General features: G+C 34.9%; 2 protein-coding genes across 5 annotated transcripts in view; one reads left to right on the top strand and one right to left on the bottom strand.

The window, feature by feature from the left end:
- Positions 1-7,265: 7,265 nt before the first annotated feature.
- Nxt1 (NTF2-related export protein 1) lies at positions 7,266-8,262 on the bottom strand. The gene is made up of 4 exons (XM_072543374.1): positions 8,123-8,262; positions 7,981-8,064; positions 7,782-7,926; positions 7,266-7,507 (listed from the first exon to the last, which is right to left on the bottom strand). Exons 1-4 carry the CDS (start codon positions 8,129-8,131, stop codon positions 7,332-7,334), a joined length of 414 nt encoding a protein of 137 aa, XP_072399475.1. The 5' UTR covers positions 8,132-8,262; the 3' UTR covers positions 7,266-7,331.
- Positions 8,263-9,707: 1,445 nt separating this feature from the next.
- rno (PHD finger protein rhinoceros) overlaps positions 9,708-26,614 on the top strand; it is a 63,554-nt gene continuing 46,647 nt past the window's right edge. For 2 of the 4 annotated variants that reach the window (XM_072545110.1, XM_072545107.1), the window contains exons 1-5: positions 9,708-9,821; positions 10,240-10,286; positions 12,056-12,163; positions 17,145-17,347; positions 17,511-17,699. In XM_072545110.1, coding sequence (XP_072401211.1) covers positions 12,098-12,163; positions 17,145-17,347; positions 17,511-17,699 — 458 coding nt within the window. In that variant the 5' untranslated portion in view covers positions 9,708-9,821; positions 10,240-10,286; positions 12,056-12,097. Of the gene's footprint in view, positions 9,822-10,239; positions 10,287-11,505; positions 11,633-12,055; positions 12,164-17,144; positions 17,348-17,510; positions 17,700-26,614 lie in introns of those variants that run through there. The other 2 variants (XM_072545108.1, XM_072545109.1) reach the window with 2 other exon arrangements.

The raw sequence follows: 26,614 nt of genomic DNA, 5'->3' as shown, positions 1-26,614 counted from the left end.
ATGGTACGAAAAGTAGTTCGTAACACGATGCCGAAGAGACGCGAGCCCAGATGTTGGAATTGCGGTGACGTAGGTCATATTCGCCGTAATTGCAAGAAAATGATACAACAGTCGGAAAACTAGAACGGGTCGACAACAAGGGGCAACTGCCGACCTCGAGAAACACAGCCCCCATAGTAACTGTGAACATTACGTCCTCAGGTGGAATTCATAGCTTGTACATAGAGGGTCGTATCAATAATAAATGTAGATCGTTTTTGGTAGATACAGGTGCAACGAGAACTATTGCACGGCCAGAAGTAGTACGAGGCCATCTTAAATTATTGCCTGCAACAGTAAAGCTTAGAACAGCAACTGGTGAGATAATTAATACATATGGCGAGGCTAATATGTCAGTATCCATTGGCCAGACCACAGTGAAACATACAGTATTAATTGCAGAGATCTCCGATGAGTTCATATTGGGGATGGATTTACTAAGGAAAGTTGGGGCTGTATTGAATGTCAAAGATGGAGTTCTCGAGATCAGTGGTGAAGAGTTGCCGTTTCATGAAGACAAAGAAGATGTTATCAGCTTAATAACTACTTGTGACGTAACAATACCCGGTAATAGTGAGAAAATTTTGATGACCAGACCTGATGGTTACTCCCGAGAGGGAAGTTTAAGGATGGTCGAAGATGTGAATAATGCCGAGTTCCTAACGGCAAAAGCTTTGGTGAGAATTCGAGATGTCGTTCCTGTAAGAGTTATGAATTTAAAGGGAACTGCTATTAAGTTAAGTAAAAGAACTTTGATCGGACATTGTGTTCCCGTGGCTTCGATTTGTTCCATGAATACTAATGAGAAACCGTCGAAATCTAAGTATCCAAAGGAGCTTGTTGAGACGATGATTAAAACGTGCCAAGATCTTGATGATGAACGAACTAAAAAAGTGAAGTCTATGCTGATAGAATTTCAAGATGTTTTTGCCATGGATAAGAAGGATAATGGCAAAACAAGCATAGTAAAGCATAAAATTAATACCGGAGACGCCCAGCCAATCAGACAACAACCTAGACGACTGCCATTTGCGAAAAGAGATGAAGCCGAAGACATCATCAAAGATATGAACAAACAAGGGGTAATTGAACCATCAAATAGTCCATGGACATCACCAGTAGTGCTAGTAAAGAAGAAAGATGGCTCAACACGTTTTTGTATTGACTACCGACAGCTCAATGCAGTAACTAAAAAAGATAGTTATCCTTTGCCCAGAATAGACGATACTTTGGATACACTTTCTGGTTCTCGTTGGTTCTCCACACTCGATCTGAAAAGTGGATATTGGCAAGTAGACATGGAGCCAGCTGATCGTGAAAAAACCGCATTCTCGATAGGATCAGGGCTTTGGCAGTTCACAGTTATGCCCTTTGGTTTATGTAATGCCCCGGCCACATTTGAAAGATTAATGGATGCAGTTTTAAGAGGTCTAACATGGAAAACATGCCTGGTTTATTTGGATGATGTAATTGTAGTTGGAAGATCCTTCGATGAACATGCCAATAATCTAACAGAAGTCTTTCAACGATTGCGGGCAGCGAATCTGAAGTTGAGTCCGAAGAAATGTCACTTGTTTCGACGAGAAGTGAAGTACTTGGGACATATTGTAGCAAGTAATGGTGTAACAGCTGATCCTGAAAAACTTGCAGCAATTAAGGATTGGCCAGTACCAAGAGATAAACACGAAATTAGAAGTTTTCTTGGCCTATGTACATATTACCGCCGTTTTGTCAAAGGATTTGCCAATATCTCCAAGCCATTAACAAAGTTGACAGAAGAAGGCAAAGAATATACATGGAGCGAAGAGTGTCAAAGAGCTTTTGAACACTTACAAATGGCTCTGATCAGCGCACCGATTTTAAGCTACCCTAGACAGGCAGGAAAATTTGTGTTGGACACCGATGCAAGCAACAGTGCAATAGGAGCTGTTCTTTCCCAAATCCAAGATGGACAGGAGAAAGTCATCGCTTACTTTAGCAAAGTCTTGTCAAAACCAGAAAGAAACTATTGCGTTACCAGAAGAGAATTGCTAGGCGTAGTGAAGGCTTGTGAGCATTTCCATAAATACTTGTATGGCAGAAAGTTTCTTCTTCGCACGGATCACGCTGCTCTAAAATGGCTCCTACAATTTCGTAATCCAGAGGGTCAGATGGCAAGATGGTTAGAACGATTACAAGAATATGATTACGAGATCGAACACAGGGCTGGCAGAGTTCATTCAAATGCTGATGCCCTTTCGAGACGGCCGTGCAGTGCAAATTGTAATCACTGTCTTAAATTAGAAGAACGACTTTGCCCCGTGAGACGAACCACCGTCATTAATGAGCAATGGCAGCCTCAACAGCTACAAGACGCTCAAGCAGATGATCCATGTATAAAAAGAGTATTGGATTGGATGCGTCGAAGTGAGAGACCTTCTTGGCAAGACATTAGTGCATGTAGTCCAGAAGTCAAGTGTTACTGGAGCCAATGGAATTGCCTAGTGCTGAAAGATGATCTTCTGTATAGAACCTTTGAGAACGATGATGGTACAGAAACTAAGCTTCAGTTAATTGTACCTAAAAGTAAAGTGTCAGAAGTATTGCGTCAGTTGCATGACGGTGCATCAGGTGGACACTTTGGTATCACGAAGACTCTGCAAAAGGTTCGAGAACGGTTCTATTGGGTGAACTGTAAAGATGATGTAAGAAGATGGTGCCGGAAATGTGAACTGTGTGCAACCAGTAATGGTCCAGCTGGTAAAAAGAGGGCACCCATGAGACAGTACAATGTTGGTAGTCCTATGGAAAGAGTAGCAATCGACATTGCAGGTCCACTTCCAGAGACAAATGATGGAAATAAATATATCCTGGTAGCCATGGATTATTTTACGAAATGGACTGAGGCTTATGCGATACCAAATCAAGAAGCTGCTACCGTTGCAGAGGTACTTGTTAAAGAATTCTTTAGCCGATTTGGTGTTCCCTTGGAGATCCACTCCGACCAAGGGCGAAACTTCGAGTCAACCCTTTTCCAAAACGTTTGTAAATTGATTGGTGTCAATAAGACCAGAACGACACCCCTGCATCCTCAATCAGACGGAATGGTGGAGAGAATGAACCGAACAATGGGTAAACACCTATCCAAGGTTGTATCAGAACATCAAAGAGATTGGGACCAGCATATTCATTTATTCCTAATGGCCTACCGCTCGGCCGTGAATGAAACTACAGGCCAGACTCCAACCTGCCTGATGTTAGGTCGTGAAGTTCGTTTGCCCTGCGACCTAGAGTTTGGCTGCAGACCTTCCGAAGAACATGTTGCAAGCGAAGATTATGTCGACCGCCTGAAGTTAAGAATGAACAACATTCATGAACTTGCCCGACAACACATCCAGATAGCCAGTGACAGAATGAAAGATCAATATGATTCTCGATGTAAGAGTGAAAGCTATGAAGTAGGTGATCTTGTTTGGCTTTATAATCCGCAACGTCGTCGAGGCTTGTCTCCCAAACTGCAAAGACAATGGGAAGGTCCATATGAAATTAAAAAGAAAATAAATGACGTAATATTCCGAATTAAGAAGTTGCCGAAAGGTAAACCAAAAGTAGTTCACATAAATCGTCTTGCACCATATGCTGGCTCAAATGAAACAGAAGAAGCACGAACCCTTCAACATGAGATCAAAGATGACCGGCGACCAAGCTTTAATGAATTTATGTCAAATTACGCAGAGAGAAAGAGTGCTAGATTCGGCGTGACCACAGAAGTTCAGCAGGATCTTTTTAGTGTTCCGCATAACGTCTCTCTAGCCCACTGTGTTGCCCAAGATCTTGAGATGACTAACGGAATCTCATCCGTATTTTATAAGAAATTCGGTCGTTTGGACGAGTTAAAAAACCAGCAACCTAAAGTTGGAAGAGTACTGAGATTAGAAGATGGTTCTCGATCTTTGCTGTATATGGTGACCAGGAAGTCGTATAAAGACAGGGCGAGCTACGAGGATATATGGCGTGCTCTAACTAATTTGAAGAGAATTGTGTGCAATTACGACATCAAGAATTTGGCCTTACCCAAGATAGGCCATGCACTAGATAATCTGGACTGGAAGATTGTCAGAAGCATGCTTGAAGTGATCTTCCGAGAAACCGGCGTACGAATTACTGTGTGTTGCATTAACCCGATGAGATCGTATCCTTCAAAGTCAGTAGACTGTTATTTCTTTCTAAAGGGTTCATGCAGAGCTGGAGAGTCCTGTAGATTCCGCCATCCTGTGCCTACATATAGAGTTGCTGATCGGGACGATCAGATTTAAGAGGGGAGCAGTGTAACGAAATAGCCCATCTCCGATACATCATAATTCGTAGAAGGACGAATCTAGAAAACGCTAGAGTCGGCATGTCAATAGCGCCCGTCCTTCGGACGGGAGACAATTAGAGGTGGGACAACGCCAGAATGTTCTCGAAAAGTAACTTTATTATATATATGTAACGTTGTTAGGAGTGAGTTTAGTTGATAAGAGAGTACCGAACTGTAAACTTATAAATAAATATATGTATATAAATTCGAACCGCTCGTTTTATTTAATCTCGCTACAATATCATCAGAAAAAACCAAATGTATGATAACATCTAAATACCCACTACGATGTAAAATGGAAATTGATGGGAAAATAATAAAGTAGGAAGCAAGGTTTAGATATCTGGGAATAGATATAACTAGTTACGGAGATGTCGAAGAAGAAGTACGACAACAAAGCTTAAAAGCAAGTAAAGCGGCGGGATCTATTATTGACAAAATCTGGAAGAACAAACACCTAAGACAAGACACAAAACAAGAATCTATAAAGCAGCAATTAGACCTATATACACGGCGGAGGCAAGACCTGACACATCTAAAACGAAACGACTACTAGAAACAACAGAGATGAAAATACTTCGACGAATATCAGGAAAAAATCTGTTGGATAGGTAGAGAAGCGAAAATATTAGAAGATCATGCAATATAGAAGACATAAATGGATGGCTGACAAAACGGAAACAGGAGTGGAACGAACACATTCGTAAAATGGCAGAGGATAGGATAGTCGTGCTCGAATAGCACAAGATAAGTCACCAAATGGACGAAGAAGTATTGGCATACCAAGAAAAAGATGGTGCAATAATTTAAACAATTTAGGAGGCTAATATTGAAGAAGAAACAGACTTTAAAGTCTACATAAAGAAGAACTCGCTAGTAAAACAAATAGGAAATTCAAATGGAAAATATATCAACTGGTCCAAACATAACCTTCGATGAAATGGAAAGAGTTAAAAAAACTAGCAAAGAATAGGAAAACAACCAGGCCAGATGAAATTTTAAACAAAATAATCAAACTACTCGACGACAAAACTAAATAGTCATAGAAGAAAATCGAAAATACAAAATGAAGAAACTAATAGAAACGCAGATTAAGGAAGCTAAAGAACGCTTGATGGAAGAAAATTGCAAAGAAAAAGAAGAGTTTAATATAAACATGACAGACATAAGAAACTGAAATAAATTACGGGTTATACACGAAAGAGAATGCCACAAGTTATAGAAAACTCCAATTATCAGAAGAAGAAAACAACAAACTTGGGGAAAACATACAAATTCTAATATCAGAGGTGAAACAGGCAATTAAAAATTCAAAAAGTGGTAAAACGCCAAGTACTGTTGAAATTCCAGTAGAAATATTAAAATTCCTGAATAAAGAAAATATAGAGTGTCGAACTAAATTATTTAATAAAATATACAACGGTCAAATTCGTGATGAATGATTAAAATCTATTTTTCCCCTTACCCAAGAAAAACAATCCTAAATGTTGCGATGAATACCGATTAATTAGCCTCAGCGTATATATAAAAATGTGAAGAACAATTAGACATCACACAGTTTGGATTTAGAGGTAATATAATATAAACATATTCATATGTTATATAGATTTCCAAAAAGCGTTTGACATAGTTCAACATTCTAAATTCATACATGCATTGAAACATACATCTAGCTCCAAAGGATATTAATTTAATCAAAAATCTATACTAAAATCAAACAGCGAACCTACATGTGAAAGATAGTGAGACAAACCAAGTATAAATTCGAAGAGGAGTCAGACAGGGATGTGTGCTGTCGCCACAATTATTTAATGTGTACTCCTAACTAATATTTCAGGAGGCACTATGAGAAAAAACTGAAGGTGTAAGGATCCAAGGAAGCATCATTAATAACGTAATTTGCAGACCATACCACAATCATGGTAGAAAATAAGACAATTTACAAGTTCTTGTAGAAATCATTAACAGAGAAAGCAAAAAGATAGGACTAACAATGAATATAGATAAAACCAAATACATGGTGATCTCGAAAACCTCTGTTGACAACACATTTGACATTGTAGAGTAAACCGTTAGAGAGGATCGACAAGTATAAATACCTCTGAGCAACTATAAGCTGATATAGTCATATAATCATCGATGCAAGACACTGCTCTAGTGATCACTATTTAGTTAAAGCAATTTAAAAAAGGAGATCAGGAGAAGGAGAGAAAAAATCAACATTAATAAACTAAAAGATCCCGACATTGCAAATGTATACAGACAGCAAATAGAATATCAAATAAGGATAAAAAACTTACTATGGGCAAATTACGAGATATTTTGTTATGGAAATTGGTTGAAATATTGGGCAAAACCAAGTCAGAAAAAAGTTCTACTCTTTTCTAATTGCCCTTGTTTCTTTTCCATTATATTTTATTCCTTTCCAAGTGGGACTTGATAGTTCTTAAGTTTCTGTTTTCTTCTATAGTCTTTTCAATTTACAATTTATTGGTGAATGTTGTAAAATGTAAAATTTGAAACATATATGGAAAATAGACTTCTGTCTGATAGCATTACACACAGTAAAGAATATGGTACATGATTACTTCATAATGACTTCTAAAACAAGTCAATGGCATAGAAATGAGAATTGTATTCTTAATGTATTCCAGTGTGTAAGAGCTGTAGCTGACTATAACTAGTAATTAAAGTAGGCCAGTAGACAAAAAATTGTATGTTTGCACTTTTATTGCTTTTTTGAATAGCTTCTAGTGATCATGTGAATCTAGCTAGTCAAATTCCTTGATATTTCTATAATTTTTATTATTCTGAACATAATTTTGTTCATTTCTTGCTGTTGTTTGAGAAATTGTAGCGTGTGTGGTAAATTTAGACAAACACAAAATGAATAAACTAAATTTTTATTGTTTACCAATGACTTTATTTATCAAAATACTTAAAAATACAGTTGTTAGTTCTTAGCATTTAATGGTTCTTGCAGCCTCATACAATCACTGACAATTTTCCATTTATCACCCTGTGCTGTAATTATGAAATTTTGCTGAAAGGTTTTTGGTGTTTTGTCTTGGTATTTTACATTGCCAGTCACTTGGATGATGAAAGTCAGCTGTCCATTTACTACAGTATCTAAAATTAACATAAAAACTATCACTATACAAAATCTTTAGGAGATTACAACAAATGTTACACTGAACTGAACAAAATCAGACACACCAACTGTAAATATTTTCTTTTATTATAATAAATATAGGTAAATTTGAAACCACATGTCACATGTACTTTTTTAATCTAAAAAATAGAAGTTAGGGGAAAAAAAGAAGTATTGATATTCATTTTTGTCCAATAAGGTGTTTGACAGGGTTAGTTTATTAAATCTATCCCATCACCTTTTGGTACTTACCTAAGACAGGCTGTGCGTCTAAAGTTTGTATAGTAAAAGATGACGGAGGTAAATCAATCATAAATTTCAAAATATTTTCATTTCCAGTCACCCCATTCCCATTCCATGATAATAATCCAGTCTCCAAATATAGTCTTGCTATTAGCTGAAATTGCATTAATGGAATAAACAGGTATCTTAAACAATATACTTTACTTACATGCCTTCTTTTATCCAGAGTGTCATAATAAAGTTTTGTGAAATCTTCTGCAACTTTACAGGCTTGATCAATTTTTAATCTTAACTGCAATAAAAGTAATTATGTACATAATTGTTTTAAAATAAATACATTTCATACATACATCATCCATTTCTCAATATTTTACAGTCTATGTTTAACTGTATTTTGATTTTTCGTCAATTATAAGCTTTGTTGATATTACAATTTTATTTAAACTCTAACAAAAAACAAATATACCTAACCTAACCTTTCCGCTTTGAAAAAATCTTCTTAAATGATAACCCGTTAGACTACATACACTCGGTTCAACATCCACCCCAAGTTATATAAACGTAAAGTGGGAGGCCAAAAATATTACTTTTTAAATTTTATTGATAAGTATTAAATGTGTGATAAAATTCTCTTTTTATTTTTTATTAGAAATTTCGTGCAACTTATGTTAAAAAAAAAATGAGTTTATATTATCTAAAAACCATATTAGCTGGATTATTTATTTTTATATATTCTGTGAAATCCTAATTAACTCATCTAACTTTTAATGACTTAAAAAATAGAATATATATAATAAATACGTAAATAATTAAAAATTTGTTTTGCCTATATGAAAATTATTTTACTATATATTTTATTGTAAGGGCTGCTTTAAATAAAATTCATATTTTAAATCGGTGAGTGGGCGTAACGTTTGGTTAAGTATTTTCATTATTGATTTTATATTTTTCTTTGAATTTTATGATTGAAATGACTGCTACCACAAAAGGATTCACTTTATTAATCTTAGTGGAAAAAATGAAGTCTCTAGGTATGGACATTTTATTGTTCTTTTTGTTGACCAAAACAAATGTTTTGCATGAGGTCACGTGACCTGTAAATTGCCAAATACCAGTTATTTATGTGATGGCGCCAAAATACTTTTACAGAAAATACACAATTTTATTCTTCAGACATCAAGCTCACAGTACCATGAGCTATTTAAAAATATCATCAACTAACAAAAACAAAAATATCAATAAAAATTTCACCTGCATATGCTGCTAACCCAATAAAGACAGCTGAAAATTGGGACATGGTAAAATTTAAAAAGAGATAGTACTATATTGTATTTTGCACCTTTCGTTTACTAAAGACGATATTAATTAGATATTGCGTTATAGACTTATACTTATGGTTAAGGTATAAGGGTTTTAAATCAGAAATGAATTTTATCGATTACATTTCTAAAACAACGCAAAAATTACCAAATGATAAAGAAAGAAGGATAGAAACAGGGTTGTCTGAATGTTTAAAAAATACTGGTAATACGTGACTAAATTTTTAAAATCTTGAAACTAAGGCAGAATTTCATTGATACAATATCAATTAGACTTTTAAAGAAATAAGTAACTTAATATTACAAAATTGGTCTAAATGTAGAATATTTGGTTGTGTAAATAAGAACCTAAATGAAATACAATAACATTATGTTTAAACATTAAATATATATCTGAAAATCTCTACAAATATGTTAATGACCACTACAAATGATTTTCTTTTTAAAAAAATTTGGCTTTATGGTATTTCCATTGAAAATTTTGGTTAATTTCAACTAATCGAACAGCTCATGCTTTGGTATTTGTCTTGGTATGTCCGTTTTCGAGATGTCACTATTGAAATATGGCAACATCGAAGAGATAGTTCACTGCTGTGTCGACGACTACATGTGGCGCCGTCTATATTGTCAATGTTGTTAGGCTTACAAATGGAGTCTAATGGAGTCGATTTAATGAAAATCCTCTGAAAAAGCAAAATCAATCGAAAGCATGAGAAATTCCTTTGAAATGGTAAACAGATGGATCAATTTTTTATAAAATATATATTAGGAAAGTGTAAATTGTTGTGCGTGCAAGTGAAGGTCTTAAAGTGAAATGTTTACAATCAAGACATGGGAGACACCTCTGCTGTTTGTCACTAGAAATTTCAACGATTTTACTTGGAATATTACATTTTAACGTTGAGTTAGCATGGAATCTACTTTCTTTGCATGCTGATCGACTTTATTAGCAACTTTTAAAATGACGAAATATTCCCTATGAAGGATAGCCAAGGGCTATAATGAAAATTTTATTTTTTTGCATTTAATTGCTGCAAATGCCCATCAACGTTTCCCGTATTTCTTTAACAGTAGATATAAGCAAAATCTCCAATAACAGCTATTTGCTGTTGAAGGAAATCAAAATTGACTGTATTTTTTTGTTACAGACCTAATTATGACCATTCTTCACATTGAGATATTGGATAGCTATGTAGTAAGTCCAATTGTTTTAATACTCAACTGTATTTTTACTTCAGTTGTGAAAATTGGGATTGTTTATGTTCATAAATATGTAAACATTGCTTAGACTTCATTCAATATGATACTGTTTACTTCTGTTTTACTGATTAAAACCATAAAGTGATACATTTTACATTAGCCTCAAGTACAATTGCACTGATGTCTGTTGAGAACAATAAGTAAATGTTAACATGTACAGAACTTTTCCATTCAAACATTCCCTTTTTCTTCAACTGTGGTATGCAATTTTTAACACAGAGATAAACTGTACCTAATCGTTAAATCTGTCTGTTTCAATCAATTTAGTCTACAGCGTAATGCTTCATGGAACTCTTGTTTTGTAGTTTTTACAGAATTTCTAAATAGGAGTGGGACATTTAATTTTTGTATTCCTTTTACTCAACCAGTGTAAGTTGAAACTAGAATGGCACAAACTGCATAAAAGGGCAATAAGGTCAATAATATATTGACTACACTCATAATACCATTGTAACTTCCAATGGTTTTTAATATACTTACATACTATTCCAAATATTGTCACTGCTCACCTAAAAGATGGTTAAGCTGTAAGTTTAACCATCCAGATGGTTTTTGTTAGGCTTAAATCCTTGCATAAATAGCAAATTTTGTGATAGTATAAATAAGTCTACAGTGTATGTTACATGTTCCATGCCTTAACAGGATACACATGGTTGAATTCTGCTTGATATTCATCTAAGGGTATTCCAGGTCATTTTTATCCAGATCTGTTTGACTAACATCAGGATTTCTACCTATGTGAAGTACCAAAGGTTTTTTGAATGTGAAATTTTACTGCATTTATCCAATTATCAACTTATATTAAGATCATCTTTAGAATGTAATTAATTATTTTGCTTGTTATTCAAAGCATATTTTTATATCATTTCTAGGTCTTGTTTGGGTCCTTTATGGTGATATTTTTCTGTTGCACTTTGTGTGTACGTAGTTCCATATAGCAGTGACTAATGTATTGCATTTTTGACGGATTTCTTTTAGAGGATTGTAGTAAATATTCGGTTTTAACTTATATGTGGGCATTTTCATGTGTTCTTCATTCAATTTGTTATAAATTTATTGCAGTTGTAAACAGCCTGTTGCTATATGTTGCATTTTGTTTAGAATTTTTTTCTGAGTTTAAGTTTTCAGCACTCTCTCTTTTTCCTTATTTTGAACTACAGTGTTAATTAAACATTCAAGCCAATAACAGAAGCAGTCATCCAAAAAAATAATAGGAAAAACAGTGGAAAAACTGGTTCTAAAATATGGAAGTCACTAAATATCCTGGGGGTTAGGGGAAAGGTAAAAACTACTTATTAATTTTTGAGTAATGAAAACATCTACAGAACTATAAACTTAGCTATATACCTGGAAAAATGTTATGTTTCTAGTGTATAACATTTTTTAATGTGATATCTAACAAATAACAGATATTATATAGGTTGTGTTCTGCTGTTTACATTAGAAGAGGGATTTTTTCCATTATCATGCTCTGTGTTAAAGTAGTGGAAGTGGATAAACACAGCACAGATAATTGTTTCTATTATCTAGTCTAATTTAACCACAATAGACCTCTTAGGTCGAGCAGAAGGGTGGTTAAAACACCCACTCATATTGAACCTAGTCTAATTCAAGGAAAATCTATACATTTGTATAATAGCGTTATGAAACCTTACTTATTTTTTGGAATATTCATGGTTAATGTGTATATTTTGTTGATTTCAGGCTGTGCAGAGGGAATAAGCCCATCTGCACCAAGTTAGTGCAATGTCCCAGAGAGTTAAAAGGCCTAATCGTATTGAAGATGGCACAATTCCTGTTAAAAGGCGTAAAGTAAGTATCACTATATTTTATGCAACTATTAATATGTGGTATCCTATCTTCTATATTGTCAAGAGACTATTTAATGCTTATGTGATAAATATTGTCATATATATCACCATTATACATAAAATTTTATGATGTAAAAGCATGTAAATCATTAATTATAATAGTATTTTTTTAAAGTGAATTCATCTTAGCATTAAAACTTTTACAAGATCTTTCTCCATATTAACAAGGATCTTTTTTAGTGTTGTCAATCTAACACAGTTATAGTGAAGTTATGACTGATCTTTCTGAAAACAAAACAAACCAGCTTACATTGACATTATTACTCAGTTATTATTGTAACTCACTACAAGGTACTTTCTAGAAGGATACGAAAATTCGTAATTACATATTATATATTCAGAGTAAAATAGTCTAAAAGCTGTGAGCTTTAGATAAAAAATGTCATAGTACTAGAATTCACTGACTTTTATATAAATGTGATACATCTCTTAAATCTGAGAACAATTAGTAAAATACTAACTATAAATGTACAGAACTAATATTATGGAGTAATGCTATATATACAAGCATACAAGACACAATACAAAAGGTACAGTTTGTAAGCACTCTACTGTCATAGGAGACAACAGTGGGAGATTCATGACAGGTGGTAGTTGCCTTTTCAACTACATAATTATAAATTTACACTAACAGTCTTAATCTAACATAATAGTCTTGATAGTGGATTAGTGGAAATCTATTAACTCTCTTAAATGATGTTTCATGAATTTGTTAACACATTGTCTGCTGTCTCGATCTATGTGATTGAGAAAAAAATTCCCCTACATGCCAGCGAGGTCTAGTTAACTGAGAATTTTAACATGACTATGTTGTTGTCTCAGTCTATATAACAGTTTATTGTATCTCATCTGCCACTAACTCAGTTAAATGGACCTTGCTGGGGACTCCAGGCAAAGTGTTAAAATAGTTGAAACCATTTATTTACTTTTCCACGACTGTTTTTTTTCTATGGAAACCATCTGTTTTAGTGGTACTTCGGCCAGTTGGTTTATTGTACATTGCCCACTCACTCTTGATATCCATTCCAGGATTCTGGAACCCTGTACAAGCTTGTACAGGTCTAGAGAATGAGTATCACATGTTTTTAGAATCACTCCATAGTCTCTGAAAAGTGTTTGCAACCTGCGATCTAATAACTCTCAGTCATGCAAAATATAATTGGCAGTTTCAGACTACAGAGTCTGTAGTTTAAGTAAATAAGATAGCACCATTGTAGGCAGGTATTCCATGACTAGTGCATGTCCGGAAGCCTGTGATGACTGAGCTGATCTAAACTATAATTGTTTAAAAAAACAGATTGTAGATTTGATGCAATCTTTTCTTATGAAACAACTACAAGGAAACTACAACTACAACACACCAAGGAAAACTTATGTACCAAAATTCTAGGACTTTTCCTTCAAGAAAAAGAAAAAGCATAGGAATTTGAGAAGAAAAAGAAAACCTATTGGTCCAAACTCAACAGGGTTCTTCCTTATATCAAGAAAACCTGTGTGCAAAGACTTTCTTCAGGCTTTTTCTTTCTGCAAAAAGAAGACTGTTGAACACAAATTAAATAGGGTTGTTTCTGTCACTAAGGAGATCATATCGACTCGTCCAACGAAGACTGTACTAACTCAATTTTTGGCGTTTTTGAGTAACACCCCCGAATAAGTAGATTACCGTCATATCTTTCAACGAATAAAGTTCTAAGTTAATTTGACCATGTTTAGGCAACCAATTTTGCACTTCAATATTGTACTAACTTGTATATCTATACATTTTCCAACGAAAACTATCCTATCTTAAGTTAGTATAGTCTTCCTCGGCATACCGAACGGAAGCGCCGTTATCTCGTGAGTTAATACAGTTTTCTCATTTTAAGATTAAGTTATGATGGAACATACAAATCGACAGGGAAAACTGGTTAAGGCAAGAAAAATAGGCGAACCTTGCCAACAAACATGCAGACTTAAGTGTAACACAAAAATGAATCAAGAAATGAGACAGAAGATTTTTAAAGACTTTTGGAACTTGCAAGATCATTCAAGGCAATGGGACTTTATTGTACAGCATGTGACACAGATAGAGAAAAAACAAAGTACTATTTCTGCTGGTGTGCACTCTCGCAGGAATTTTTCTGGGCAATATCATTTTCAGCTCGGCGGTGAACAAAACCAAATATGTTTTTAAAAACTCTTGGTTTCACAAACATGGGTAAATACAGCATTGACTAAAAGAAAGGAAACTAGAGTTTTACAATCAGATCAACGTGGAAAACATAAAGTTCGACCACATAGACTTACTCCAGATATTGCAGAAAGTGTGAGAAAGCACATAAAATTATTTCCGTTTGTACCCTTACATTATATTCGAAAGGATTCTAAGAGGATGTATCTGGAGGAGGGTTTAAGCATTCAAAAAATGTATAAACTATATACGGAACTTTATGGCGATGAAAACATTATTGGACAACTTGCTACGCATCGCCAGTATAGAGACCTCTTTAACACTGAATTTAATATGTTTCTTTAGACCAAAGAAAGATCACTGCGATTTCTGTTCAGTCTTTAACCTAGCTGATGAAACTGGGAAGGTCGACTTACGGGAGAACTATGAACGTCACTTAGCCAATAAAATAGTGGCTAGAAATATAAAAAACAGTGACAAAGAACTCGCCTTAATAGATAAGACCATCTGCGTTTCATGTTTCGATCTCCAAAAACTTTTAGCGACTCCCCAATCGAATGAAAGCGATTTTTATTATAAAAGTAAGTATGCTACATACAACTTCACCATATTTGATATAGGCAACAATGATGGTATCTGTTATGTATGGCAACAAATTGCTAAACGAGGTTCAAACGAAGTTGCTAGTTGTTTGTGGAAGTTTATAGAGACCCAAAAAAAGAGGGAAATTAAATCACCGATCTTCTATTCGGATAACTGTGGTGGGCAAAACAGAAACCACACCATATTTTCAATGTTCTCTTATGCAGCTGTCTATTTCCAAGTTAGTATTATTCATATTTAATTTTTAGAAAAGGGTCACGCCCAAAATGAGGGAGACAGCATGGATGCTGTAACTGAAATCGCGAAAAAACGTCCGTCGGTCTTGTATGTTCCTGAACAATGGATTACTTTGATAAGAATAGCCAAAACTGTCGGAAAAGTATAAAATGTAACAGAAATGTCACAAGAAGACTTCCTAGATTTCAAAAACCTTGTTGGCAACAAAAATTGGAAAACTAACAATGAAAACGGAATGATCAAAATCAGTCAAATAAAGGAAATCAGTACTTCGTATAACATACCAAATGTTATTTTTTTTAAGTATGATTTAAGTTCCGACTCTATCAGGTGTAATCTAACAAAAGCTAAAAGAGTACGTCCATATCGTATTGATCAATTTCCATCTAAAGTATACACAAATCTTTTGCCAATAGATAAGAAGAAGTTAACTGGCTTATTATGGCTTTGTGATACTGGAAAAATTCCTACTATGTATCATGGCTTCTATAAAAGTCTACATTCTGATACATCAGAAAAGTATGAAATCACTGCTAGCAGTGACTACGAAGAACTGCAATAACGTTTGTTTATAATATTTTGTAATTTAACTTCAATGTAGACTTTAATCATAAATACAATTTCACAGAACGATGGTATGTATTATTTATATTCCCGATTTTTTTCCAGCGAATACTGTACTAACTCATTCAAAATCCAGATAAAGAAACAAAATTGACATGTTTAAAAGCACAAATGGAACAATACAGTAAACACAATGGATAAATATAAAAAGAATTTAATAAATAAGAACCCCTGATTTTTTGTGCTAATCAAGACTTTATCTTGCTTTATTCGAAAACTTCAAAAAATGAGTTAGTACAGTCTTCGCTGGATGAGTCGATATGCACTACATGTCAAGATTCTTTGACTATTCCTTCCAAGAAAAAACGGTATAAGATTATAAAAAGATGGAAATCTGTTGGCCACTAGTTCAATAAGCCTGTTTCTTAGATCAATATGTACTTTCAAGACTAAGAAGCCAAAAATATAATAAGAGGAAGGAGACATGTTCAATCCTGAATTCAATAGAGTTGTTCCTTATACCATGAGGAAGAAGTTATGTACCAAATTACAAGGTTTTAGAACTTTCCTTTCAAGGAAAAGTAAAATATACTTACTCTAACAGAACTAATTAATAATAAAGAATGTTTTTTTGTTGACAACTAAATATTGGAACATAGAATGAATATAATGAATAGCATCACTGTTAGACTTTATGGCTGCTCAAATTCGATTGGACATTTACTTGACTAAGGATCTGCACTATTCAGAGATAAATTCATTGCAAATCTGCTCTATTTTGGCTTTAAGTTTGTGTAATGTTTGTTGTGGGTTATTCGTTAGTGTCTGTTTCATTTTATGCTATATTGTTTCAATGACATTTAGGTCAGGACTGTAAGAAACAAACCAGTTGTTTGTGGTTCTGGCCGTATGACAGGCCGCTTTGTCCTGCTGAAAAATATAATTCCTGCCAGCAATTAATTTCACAATACTTGGTAGTAGGCTATTTTTGAGGTATTTGTTTATATTTCGGAGCATTTACAGTATTCTCGATAAATTAAACACATACTAACCCTGAAACTGCCATACAACCCCCAATTTTCATGCATTTAAGAAATTTTATGGCCCGTTTTAGTCTTTGTGAAAAGTTTTTCATAATTTTCTAAAATAATGATACAAACAATTTTATTCCATAAGTGGTTTGCACACTTTATTATTTCAAAATTCCACCCTGTATTCTTCATAGTAGACCACTTGATATATATCGTTGAGATCAGATTGTTAAGTAGCTTTTCAAAATATACATTGTGTTCAATTAACCAATAATTTATAAGCTGTTACGGCGTTTCTGATAAAACTTTTTTTTCAGCGCACGGCGGCGGAGGAAGAAGAAGCGACCGCCTTGGCAGCAACCTCAGCAGCTGCCGCGGTTGGAGCAGGCGGTAATGCCGTTGGTGCTGGTGGAGCGGCTGGTGCCGCCTGGCAGGCACCGCGATCTAATGAGCTGAAAAGTATTTACAACAGAACCACCACAGAGGCACCAGCAGAACTGTTCCGTAAAGATCTGATAAGGTTAGTACATGGATAACAGATTATATTCTTGTCAGTCTGGGTAGCTTCTTAATTATTATTAAGCAACAAAGGTTATGTGTAAGTAAAAATCTTGTGTGATAGTTGAATAAAAATTCTTCCTTATGAATTGATAAATTCATTATAATTGTATATTTTGTTATAGTGCTATGAAACTACCAGATTCAGAACCATTGGCCTCTGATGAATATTGGGTGATAATAGACCAGTGGAAGCAGGAATGGGAGAGAGGTGTGCAAGTGCCAGTCAATCCAGACAGTCTACCAGAACCATTGGTCAGCATCAAGCCAAGCCTTTCGTCTACCTTTAGACCACAAAACACAGACTTTAAACTGTAAGTTAGAGCATATTTTCTACTTTGTTTTCAAATACTACACTCAGAATTTTTTAAATATCTTCCATAGCCCTTTCAGACCCAGGATTTTATTTTGTGATAATTATAATTTTTTCTTGTTATATTTTTATTTAAACACTAGAGAACATAAAAAAAAATATCACGTCATCCCCTCCACAAATACAGCTATGCCACGTTCATGCGCTCTGGGCTAATAGAACATGAACGCACGATCGTGCGTTGGTGCACGAAGCAGTAGTTAATTTCAACAAAACTCAATTATTAAAGCTGGTATTAACGTTATTACTTATTTATTTATTATTTTCGCATTAAGTAAACATTTTAAATGCTAGTTCTTATGATAGTCTTTGAAACATGATTTCACTCGCGATAAACACAGATATACATCGCACTTTTCACATCTTCTTTTAGTTCTGCTGCCACAGTTTTCAAGCCTGGATGATCTGGGACTAACAATTTGGTCAAACAGCGGAAAATGTTCATATCCATCGTATCGTCTTGTTTCTCATAGTTGAAGACATGGTCTGTATCTTTTAGAATTTAGATCTGGATGTACATTCTCAATCTGTAGGTTAGTTTCATCCGTTAAAACACGTTTTTTTTGCTGGTGTTCCTATCAGACATTCAGCTATTTCAAGTCGAAATTCAAGTAAATCTTTAATTTTCTTTTTGGGGATATGAGAAGCAATCACTTGGGTTTTATAAAGACGCAAAGCATTCTTCTTCTTCTTCTTTTTCTACTTCTTGGAGATTTTTCGATCTGTTTAATTCTGAAGCTGCCTCTGGTTAATTTCCTGGGAGGTAGATTGCCAACTATCCCTCCATCTTTTAGGTGGTCTTCCGGGAGGTCTTGAACCGGGTGGGTTGTTTTCTAGGGCAATTTTTGGGAGTCTATTCTCATCCATTCGTCTTACATGACTGTACCACATCCTTTTACGCTGCCTTCCCCATCTTACAATATCTTGAATCTTGCACTGCTCTCTAACGTTTGTATTTCTCACCCTGTCTCTTCTTGTTTTGCCCACTATTGTTCTTAGAGTTTTCATCTCGGCAACCCTTAGGATCAGTTTCATTTTGTTGGTATCTTCGTGCACTTCTATGCCATATGTCATGATCGGTCGTATGCAAGTCTTGTAGACTCTAATTTTACTATCTGTGCGCATATACGGATTTGACCAGACTATCTCCCGCAGACATCCCGACAATGTGGATGCTTTGTTGATCTGACTCCTTAGGTCCTTTACTGGGTCGTGTCTGCTTGATATATCTATGCCCAGATATCTGAATTGCATCACCTGTTCTATGGGGTTGTTCTCAACCACTAACTTACATCTGAGCGGATCTTTTGCTATTGTCATACATTTAGTTTTGTTGGTAGAAATGATCATATTTAGTTGGCGGCTTATTTGAAAGAACTGAAAGAGCTGTCTCTGAAGATCATCTTCTGATTCGGCAATAATTGCTGCATCATCTGCATAACACACCATACCAATTCTTTTGTTGCCCATTCTGTATCCGAGATTGAGAGATGTTACTTTGTTTATAATTTTGCCCATGAGTAGGTTAAACAAGAAGGGGCTTAAACTGTCGCCTTGTCTAATTCCTCCCGGTGTTAGAATATTTTCAGTGAATTGGTCTCCTGCTCTAACTTTGGTTACATTGTTGTTATTTTTATGTTATGGACTATCTTTGTTATGTTGGTCGGCGTTTTATTTTCTATTAATATATTTAGAATGTCTCCCAGGCGAACCCTCTCAAACGCCTTCGTCAGATCAATGAAGCAAATATACGCTGGCATGCCGAACTCTATAGCTTTTTCTTTACTCTACTTTATAGCCAAGCATTCACGACTGATAAATCTATAAAATGAAGTATGTATTACCTTCAGAGTCCACTTCTTTGTTTTTAGGTATGTTCGGTAGTATTCCATACATTGATCAAGCACATCTACGCTTCCCATATGTTGGTTATAGTTGTTAATAAGTTTTGGTATAGTAATATCAATGTATTGTTTCTGTTTTTTATCCCATCGTTTCACTTTAACTGTTTCGTCAGCTGACGTGCAGTTGGATGCCAGCAATACTGGTTTGTTGTCCATCCATTTAATGATGACCATATCATTAGAGAGAAACTATTGTGATTCACCCCGATTCATCTGGCGGTCTTTTTAAAAGGTATATGTTTTCGTTCAGCCAATCTGTTAAACATTAACGTTCCAGATCCATGCATTCCCAATTCCGACAAGCGTTCCAACAACGAAATTTAAGTAAAATATCTATCGAAATAGATACAACTTCCCAGAGGAATTGATTTGGATAGATGCAGTATGACAGCAGCTCCTACTCCAAGCGATTTATAAGGAAAAGGTGTTCTCAGTCCTTGGTAGACTTCAAAATCTATCCCAATGCTGTCACTGGTTGTTGCTACAAAAATTTTGAACCCCTGTGGACGCGGTTTATTTTTGACTACCTGGCTTAAGCTTTTTGGGCATGTTCCGCAGAAAGGTATTATCTGTTGATCGATGGAATAATATGATGGAACTCTTAACAATTTATCACAAGCCCTCGTCACTTGGTTATAATCAGCTATACCTTCCAGAGGATATTGGTGTCACCTTCTTCAGCTATGTCTCTATCAATTACATCCCATTATCAAATGGGCACCGACGAAAATCTTTAATTCTCTCATATTAGTATTGAGAAGATAGCCTGTTTTGCCATGCATGTATGTATTTTACAATAAATATTTTTTTTAGCCCAAACGTCACGATCGTGCGGTAGCCAAATCAGACACCAATATTTTCAAGAAACAATCGTATATTTATTAAAATCTGATATCTGCATTATAGTTAATCATTAGATAATGAAACAAATGTAATAGTTATAAAATTTAACATGTTCTAGTATGTTCCGTGTTCTGTCACAGAAGTTTATAAAGAAGTACAAGAGAAAAAGAACCTAAACCCACAAATTATTCAGAAAAACACGGAAAGGACACTGGATAAATTTACAGAAATATTGTAGTCGGATTTGTGTGTCAACAAAAACAAATGCAGTAGAGGGCTAAAATAAAAAAAAACTGCTGGAAATCACTCACATCAAACAGGAACGAGTGCATCCCTTTCTTCAAAACTTTTTCAAAAAGGAACCAGAAACCAGTTCAATGTTACCTGTTGAACAGATGAAAATGGCTCCAAAGGCCCTGCATTCATTTTTTCTAATTCTAAATACTCCAACACAAGAGGGCACAAGAGAGATCTGAATGGAAGGACATAGCCAGACAGGCAAAGACCCATCCAGAGTTATGATGCCAAAAGAAGAAGAAGAAGAAATACTCCAACACATTTAACACAATATGTTGTGCTTAAGAATTTTATGGTTTACCAGGCAAACTCATATTTCATATCACTCCGTTGACTAGATTTTAGCCATATTTAAATAAATAAATGTCAATTTAGAGGTTAGAATAAATATTATATTATTCGTCACTATCATGGGCTCCGCCAGGATTATTTTCAGTATTTACACATACTGTTAACCGATATAAAATGCAGAACTATACATATAGCTATATACTTTCTTTCCGCACGGGGGAGTGCCCGCTGCCGGCGCTCATGGTCACTATAACACATTACAAACGCTGAATTAAAACACAATACAAAACAAAACTTACAATTGCCAGTCGGTAAATCAATCACTGGCCATCGTCCTATGGCTGTCTTTGTTCCATGTATGCTGTTGTGTCTGTGTCTGGACATACGGCTAAGTCCATCGATTTCGTTTCTGTGTGTAGGAAAGAAATGTAATATATAAAATAATTCGTGAATAATTTCATACTTGTGCAAAGATCCGGCGAATGGACTGTATAGCTTTCGCGGACAAGGACCAAGAAATAAATGATGAAAACAGAAGAAAATTAAAAAGAATTCAATTATGCAATACAACTTGAACAGCTTGGATACCGAAAGCATACATTTACTGTATGTCTGGAGGCTAACACAAAAACATAAAGAAACAGGTCGACTACGGAAGAAGAAACAATGTATAAGTATCAATAGAGAAGCAGTGGAAACGTGGTTTGCATATGTGGAGGGAATGCTAGAAGGCGTCGGATAGATGAAGTGGGAATATTAGAAAATGATAACATCGGGGAAAGCTGGAATAACTCAGAAATAACATAGTTAAAGTAGCAACAGAAGTACTTGGAGAGATAAGTGAAGAAAACCTTTTTACAATACAGAACACAACAGGCATACAACTATTATAAACGAATCCGAAATTAATCAAATAATTAATAAAAAATATATAAAAAAGGAGCACTGGAAGAGTTTCACAAAACAGATGGAATACGACTTCTGACTTCTATGGAACACAAAGAGAAATATGTAGAATGGTCAGAGGATAAAGGGAGAGAGACACATTCAGAAGAAAACCTGACTCCTTTCGATCCCTATTTGCTAAAGGTAATGATAATGAACCACCAATACCAGAAGTGACGACAAACGAAGAAATAAACATTGAGAGGGAGAAACAACAACAAAAAACATCATTATGAGAAAAATATGCGCAGTACTGCATACCGCAAGAAATCATACATTTTACTTCTTACCTTATTAATAACATGTAAAATATATTTACTCAAATTACTTTGATAAAACTAACAAAACCAATCTGAAGCACGTGTCAGTGTCTAATCGTCTACACTAGAAATACCTAACTACGAAGACGAAGACACAATACTGGTAGGTAACCAACACCATCTATGATTGTTTAGTCTACTTACGCTGATTAATACTGCATTGTTGGTGATCAACGTCATGCACAAACTGATTCATTTTTATTTGCTATTAAAATACATGTTTATTTTTAATATATTGTTTTTAAACATGATGCAGTGAAGGGTTAATATTTTTTCAATTTACTATAATTTTACGGCCCTGTCAAAATCCCTTTTCTCCAGGGTTGGGAACACGTAGTAAAGACGGCAAGAGAGACGGTTCCCAAGTGGAAAGAGCATGAAAACGATGAAACAACGTACTGGAAGCACATTGAAAAACAAACAGTCATGTCTTTATAAAAAAAAAAGAAGACAAAAACATGAAAATTGGGAACGGTATATATTATATCTAACATATTTGAAAATCTAAACAGTTTTAGAACAATATTAATATCTTAATCTCTTTTTTAATGATAGACGATTATATTGTTCAAAACCATACATTATCCTCGTAATTGTGAGTCATAAAGTAATCAAATTGATTAGAATGTTGATAAGTATGCAATACTTGTCGTCTTGTCGATACTTTTAGCTGGGAATACCATGATTTTGTTTACGTTTGTATAACATTTCATCAATAAAATTTTCGCTGCAAACAATTCAAAGAAATAATAAAGCGATTGATTCTGATTCAGTTTGATGTAAGTTTTTGGGCAGTCATCACAGTTAAGTTTGTATACACCAATGTGAAGTGCTTTTTCTTTTGGCTCTTGAAGTTTTCAGTGTATTATCGTATTATTGTTATAAAAAATAAAGTAGTAGTTTATGATAAATGAGTGATGAGTGTATGGGCAACGAGAACGAATATAGACACAGACACTCTTGAAAGGTTAACTCTCAGGCAGGGCGGTAGGCGCGCTATCGGTACCGGTAGTACAGTTGACAGTTGTATCGTTGTATGTACGTATAAGTATAGCGTATAGTATTATATCGCACATACCGCATACGCATACCGCATCTGTTTGTGATTTTTTGTTTAGTTGTTAGTTGTTAGTGAGACGCTCAAGAATAGGCGTTGAATTCAATGCACTGCGTGCCCGACAATGTAAGTAAAATTGCTTTGTTGAACCTCTATACCTGGAATTTTGAAATATATTGTGGGAGATAGTTTGATGGCTCTTCTTCTTCTTCTTCTAGTCCCATGATTGTTATCGATCGTTGGATATTATGTTGGCTAGAATATAATAGAAATATGCTTATCATCATCATTCTTCCTTTACAATCCTGCTTAGGTCCTAGCCTCCTCAATAATTTCTCTCCAGTCGTCCTTATTCATCGCCTTTCTTCGCCAAGCACGTATTCCTATATTCTCATGTCTTCATCGATGTTATCAAGGAACTTTGTTCTGGGTCTTCCTCTTCTGCTCTGATTAATGGGTGTATCAAGGAGCGTTTTTCTAGCTGGATCATTTTGTTCCATCCGCATTACATGTCCTATCACTCCTATCCACCTCAGACGTCCTATTGGACGTTATTCTGTTTTTCACATTTGGTCCCAGTAAAGATAGCCTCAAATTAGCTGTCAATTAAGTTGGAACGAAATATTGCGTTGGCAGTGTTGCCATGTCCTTATAATGTATATGTTATATGCTTCAAATACAAAGAGATAAAGCTTTTAAAATGTACATTTTTATTATATTCTTTGATGGATTTTGCAATTTTATACCTTACATAAAACATTAATGAATTAATATTTGTTTCGTTTTATATTCTTCTTCTTCTTCTCGTGCCACTCCTAGCGGAGATTGGAAATCATCATGGCCACTGCGACTTTGTTAGCAGCGCGCCTAAAAAGTTCAATCGAAATATCATAATCAATAATATAATAATCAAGTTTTATATTAAATGTAATTAATTACTAGAAAATTTTTTTGGCAATTGGCCTTTGATAGGTTAGCGGATAGATTTGGCAATAGAGTCAGAACCCTTAAACCATCAGTTGGCAGATTGCAACAGACGTTTTTTTAACTTTATTATTTATACTGACATTTTACTATTTACTTTTAAAAACTATTTTAAAACTATTTACTTTTTCTTTTTTTTCTTTTGGTAATTGTTAAGTATAGTTTTTAAATATATTATTGCTTTTGATTGCGCATGTTTCATTTGTAATGTAAATTTCAACACTGCCAAACGCCAATATTTCATTCTGCCAAACCCATTTGAGGCTATCTTCATTGGGGCCAAATGTGAAAAACGTCCAAATCCTATCTAAATATTATGTTTTACGATATCAGGTTCCTGGTATATTCTATAAAGTTCAAAGTTGTATCGTCTTCTCCACACTCCATTGTCATTCACTGCTCCATAGATTCTCCTTAGTACTTTTCTTTCGAAACATCCTAACATGTTTTCGTATTTCGTGTTGGGCGTATTATTGTTTTTTTTTTGTAGTTTTATTTTTTTATTTCTCGATATAATTGCGGATTTAAGGAGGAGATTGAGCCCAAAATAGCACCTGTTGGCCGTGCAAATTCTGCGGTTTATATCTGCGGTAGTATTATTGTCAGTGTTAAGGAGCGCTCCCAGGTTGTGTGCTTATTTTCATATGCTTCCTTTTGTTAGTGTTTATTATTAAACTCATTTTTGTAGCTGCTTCTTTTAATGCTACATACGCCTCTCGTACAGCGTTTTTCGTTGTCCAAACAATATTGATAGCATCAGCATGGGCCAGGTTTTCCACTGATTTATTATATATTGAACCAGTGGTTGTGATTTGTGACATACATATTACTTTTTCAAGAGCCAGTTTAGTATACAGGAGAGAGGGTCTCCCTTGGGCAGCCCATTATTTGTTAAAAAAGATTCAGACAGTTCCCTCTAAATTCGTACTCTACATTAAACTTTTTCAAGATTTTGTTAAATTTACCAACTGTTTTTGGTATTCCTAGCTTTACCATTGCTTTGAACATTTCTCTTCTATTCACAGAGTCGTAGGCTGCTTTGTAGTCTATAAATATGTGATGAGTAACAATGCCTTATTCCAGTGTTTTTTCCAAAATTTGTTTCAGGGTTGCACATTTCAGTACTGTGGAAAATATTTTATACGCTGCATTTAGAAGCGTAATTCCTCTGTGGATAGAACATTCAAAGATATCTTCTTTTTTTGTGTATGGTGGAAAGTATTCCAATATTCCAAACATTGGGGAGGGATTTCTGTGTTCTTGTTTCTTTTATAAGTTGCTGTAATGCCATTATGGTATCATGGCCACCTTCTTTATATAGTTCAGCTGGGAGATTATCTATTCTGGGTGATTTGTTTCTGGCAAGTTTTTTAAATGCATCTTTAACTTCAAGAATCGTTGGTGGTTTCTCTTTCTTCTCGTTTGTTCCCCTTACCTCATCTCTTTCGTCTTCCAGGTTTTCTTCTTCCTCTATATTAAGTGCCTGGTTAAAGTATTCCACCCATCTATTCAATACATCTTTCTTTGTTGTTAATAGGTCGCCATTCTGACTTCTGCATTGTCCTGTGGTTGCCTTGAATTATTTTCTGTTGATGTTGACCTTCTTATAGAATGCTCTGAATTCTTTCTCTTTGTTGAGGTTTTCTATATCTTTAAGTTCCTTATTTAGGTAGTTTCGTTTTTTTCTTTTGTGTATCCTCTTTTCTTATCTTCTCTATAGTTGTTCTAGTTCGTCGGGTAAGCATCTTTCTCTAGGCTTCATTGTTTTCTTTTGTTGCATTACCAAGTAGGTAATATTGTGGACTCTTAACTCTATTCCATACGCTCTGATGTTCGTTGGTTGTAACTCCGTTTTGCTGACAACCATAAGTTTTGTCTTAGAAGTATTAAGTTTTAAACCATATTCGTCACATGCTTCGGTTACCCTGTTTATAAGTCGTTGCAGGTGTTCTTCATTGGAGGCAATAAGTACCGTGTCGTCTGCATCTCTGAGATTGTTGACATTAATTCCGTTGATTTTAATGCCTGTATCTTCCAACTAAGGCTTCTTTGACAATAAATTCGGAGTAGATATTAAAAAGTAGAGGCTATAAAATACATCCTTGCCTCACTCCACGTCGTATTTCCACTGCTTCCGTCATGTTGTGTCCAGCTCGTATGTTTGCACATTGATGCCAATACAAATGTTTGATAATACGGAGGTCTCGGTCATCAA

The sequence above is a fragment of the Diabrotica undecimpunctata genome, chromosome 9 (assembly GCF_040954645.1).
Source record: "Diabrotica undecimpunctata isolate CICGRU chromosome 9, icDiaUnde3, whole genome shotgun sequence".
Taxonomy (NCBI): Eukaryota; Metazoa; Arthropoda; class Insecta; order Coleoptera; family Chrysomelidae; genus Diabrotica; species Diabrotica undecimpunctata.
This window is presented reverse-complemented; position numbering and strand designations above follow the sequence as displayed.

What these genes read in the sequence shown, in the direction of transcription:
- Nxt1 (XM_072543374.1), bottom strand. An exon ending in CTCTGGATAAAAGAAGGCAT is followed by an intron (nt 7,927 to 7,980) that starts GTAAGTAAAGTA and finishes ATGCAATTTCAG; the next exon opens with CTAATAGCAAGACTATATTT. An exon ending in AGACGCACAGCCTGTCTTAG is followed by an intron (nt 7,508 to 7,781) that starts GTAAGTACCAAA and finishes TGTTAATTTTAG; the next exon opens with ATACTGTAGTAAATGGACAG.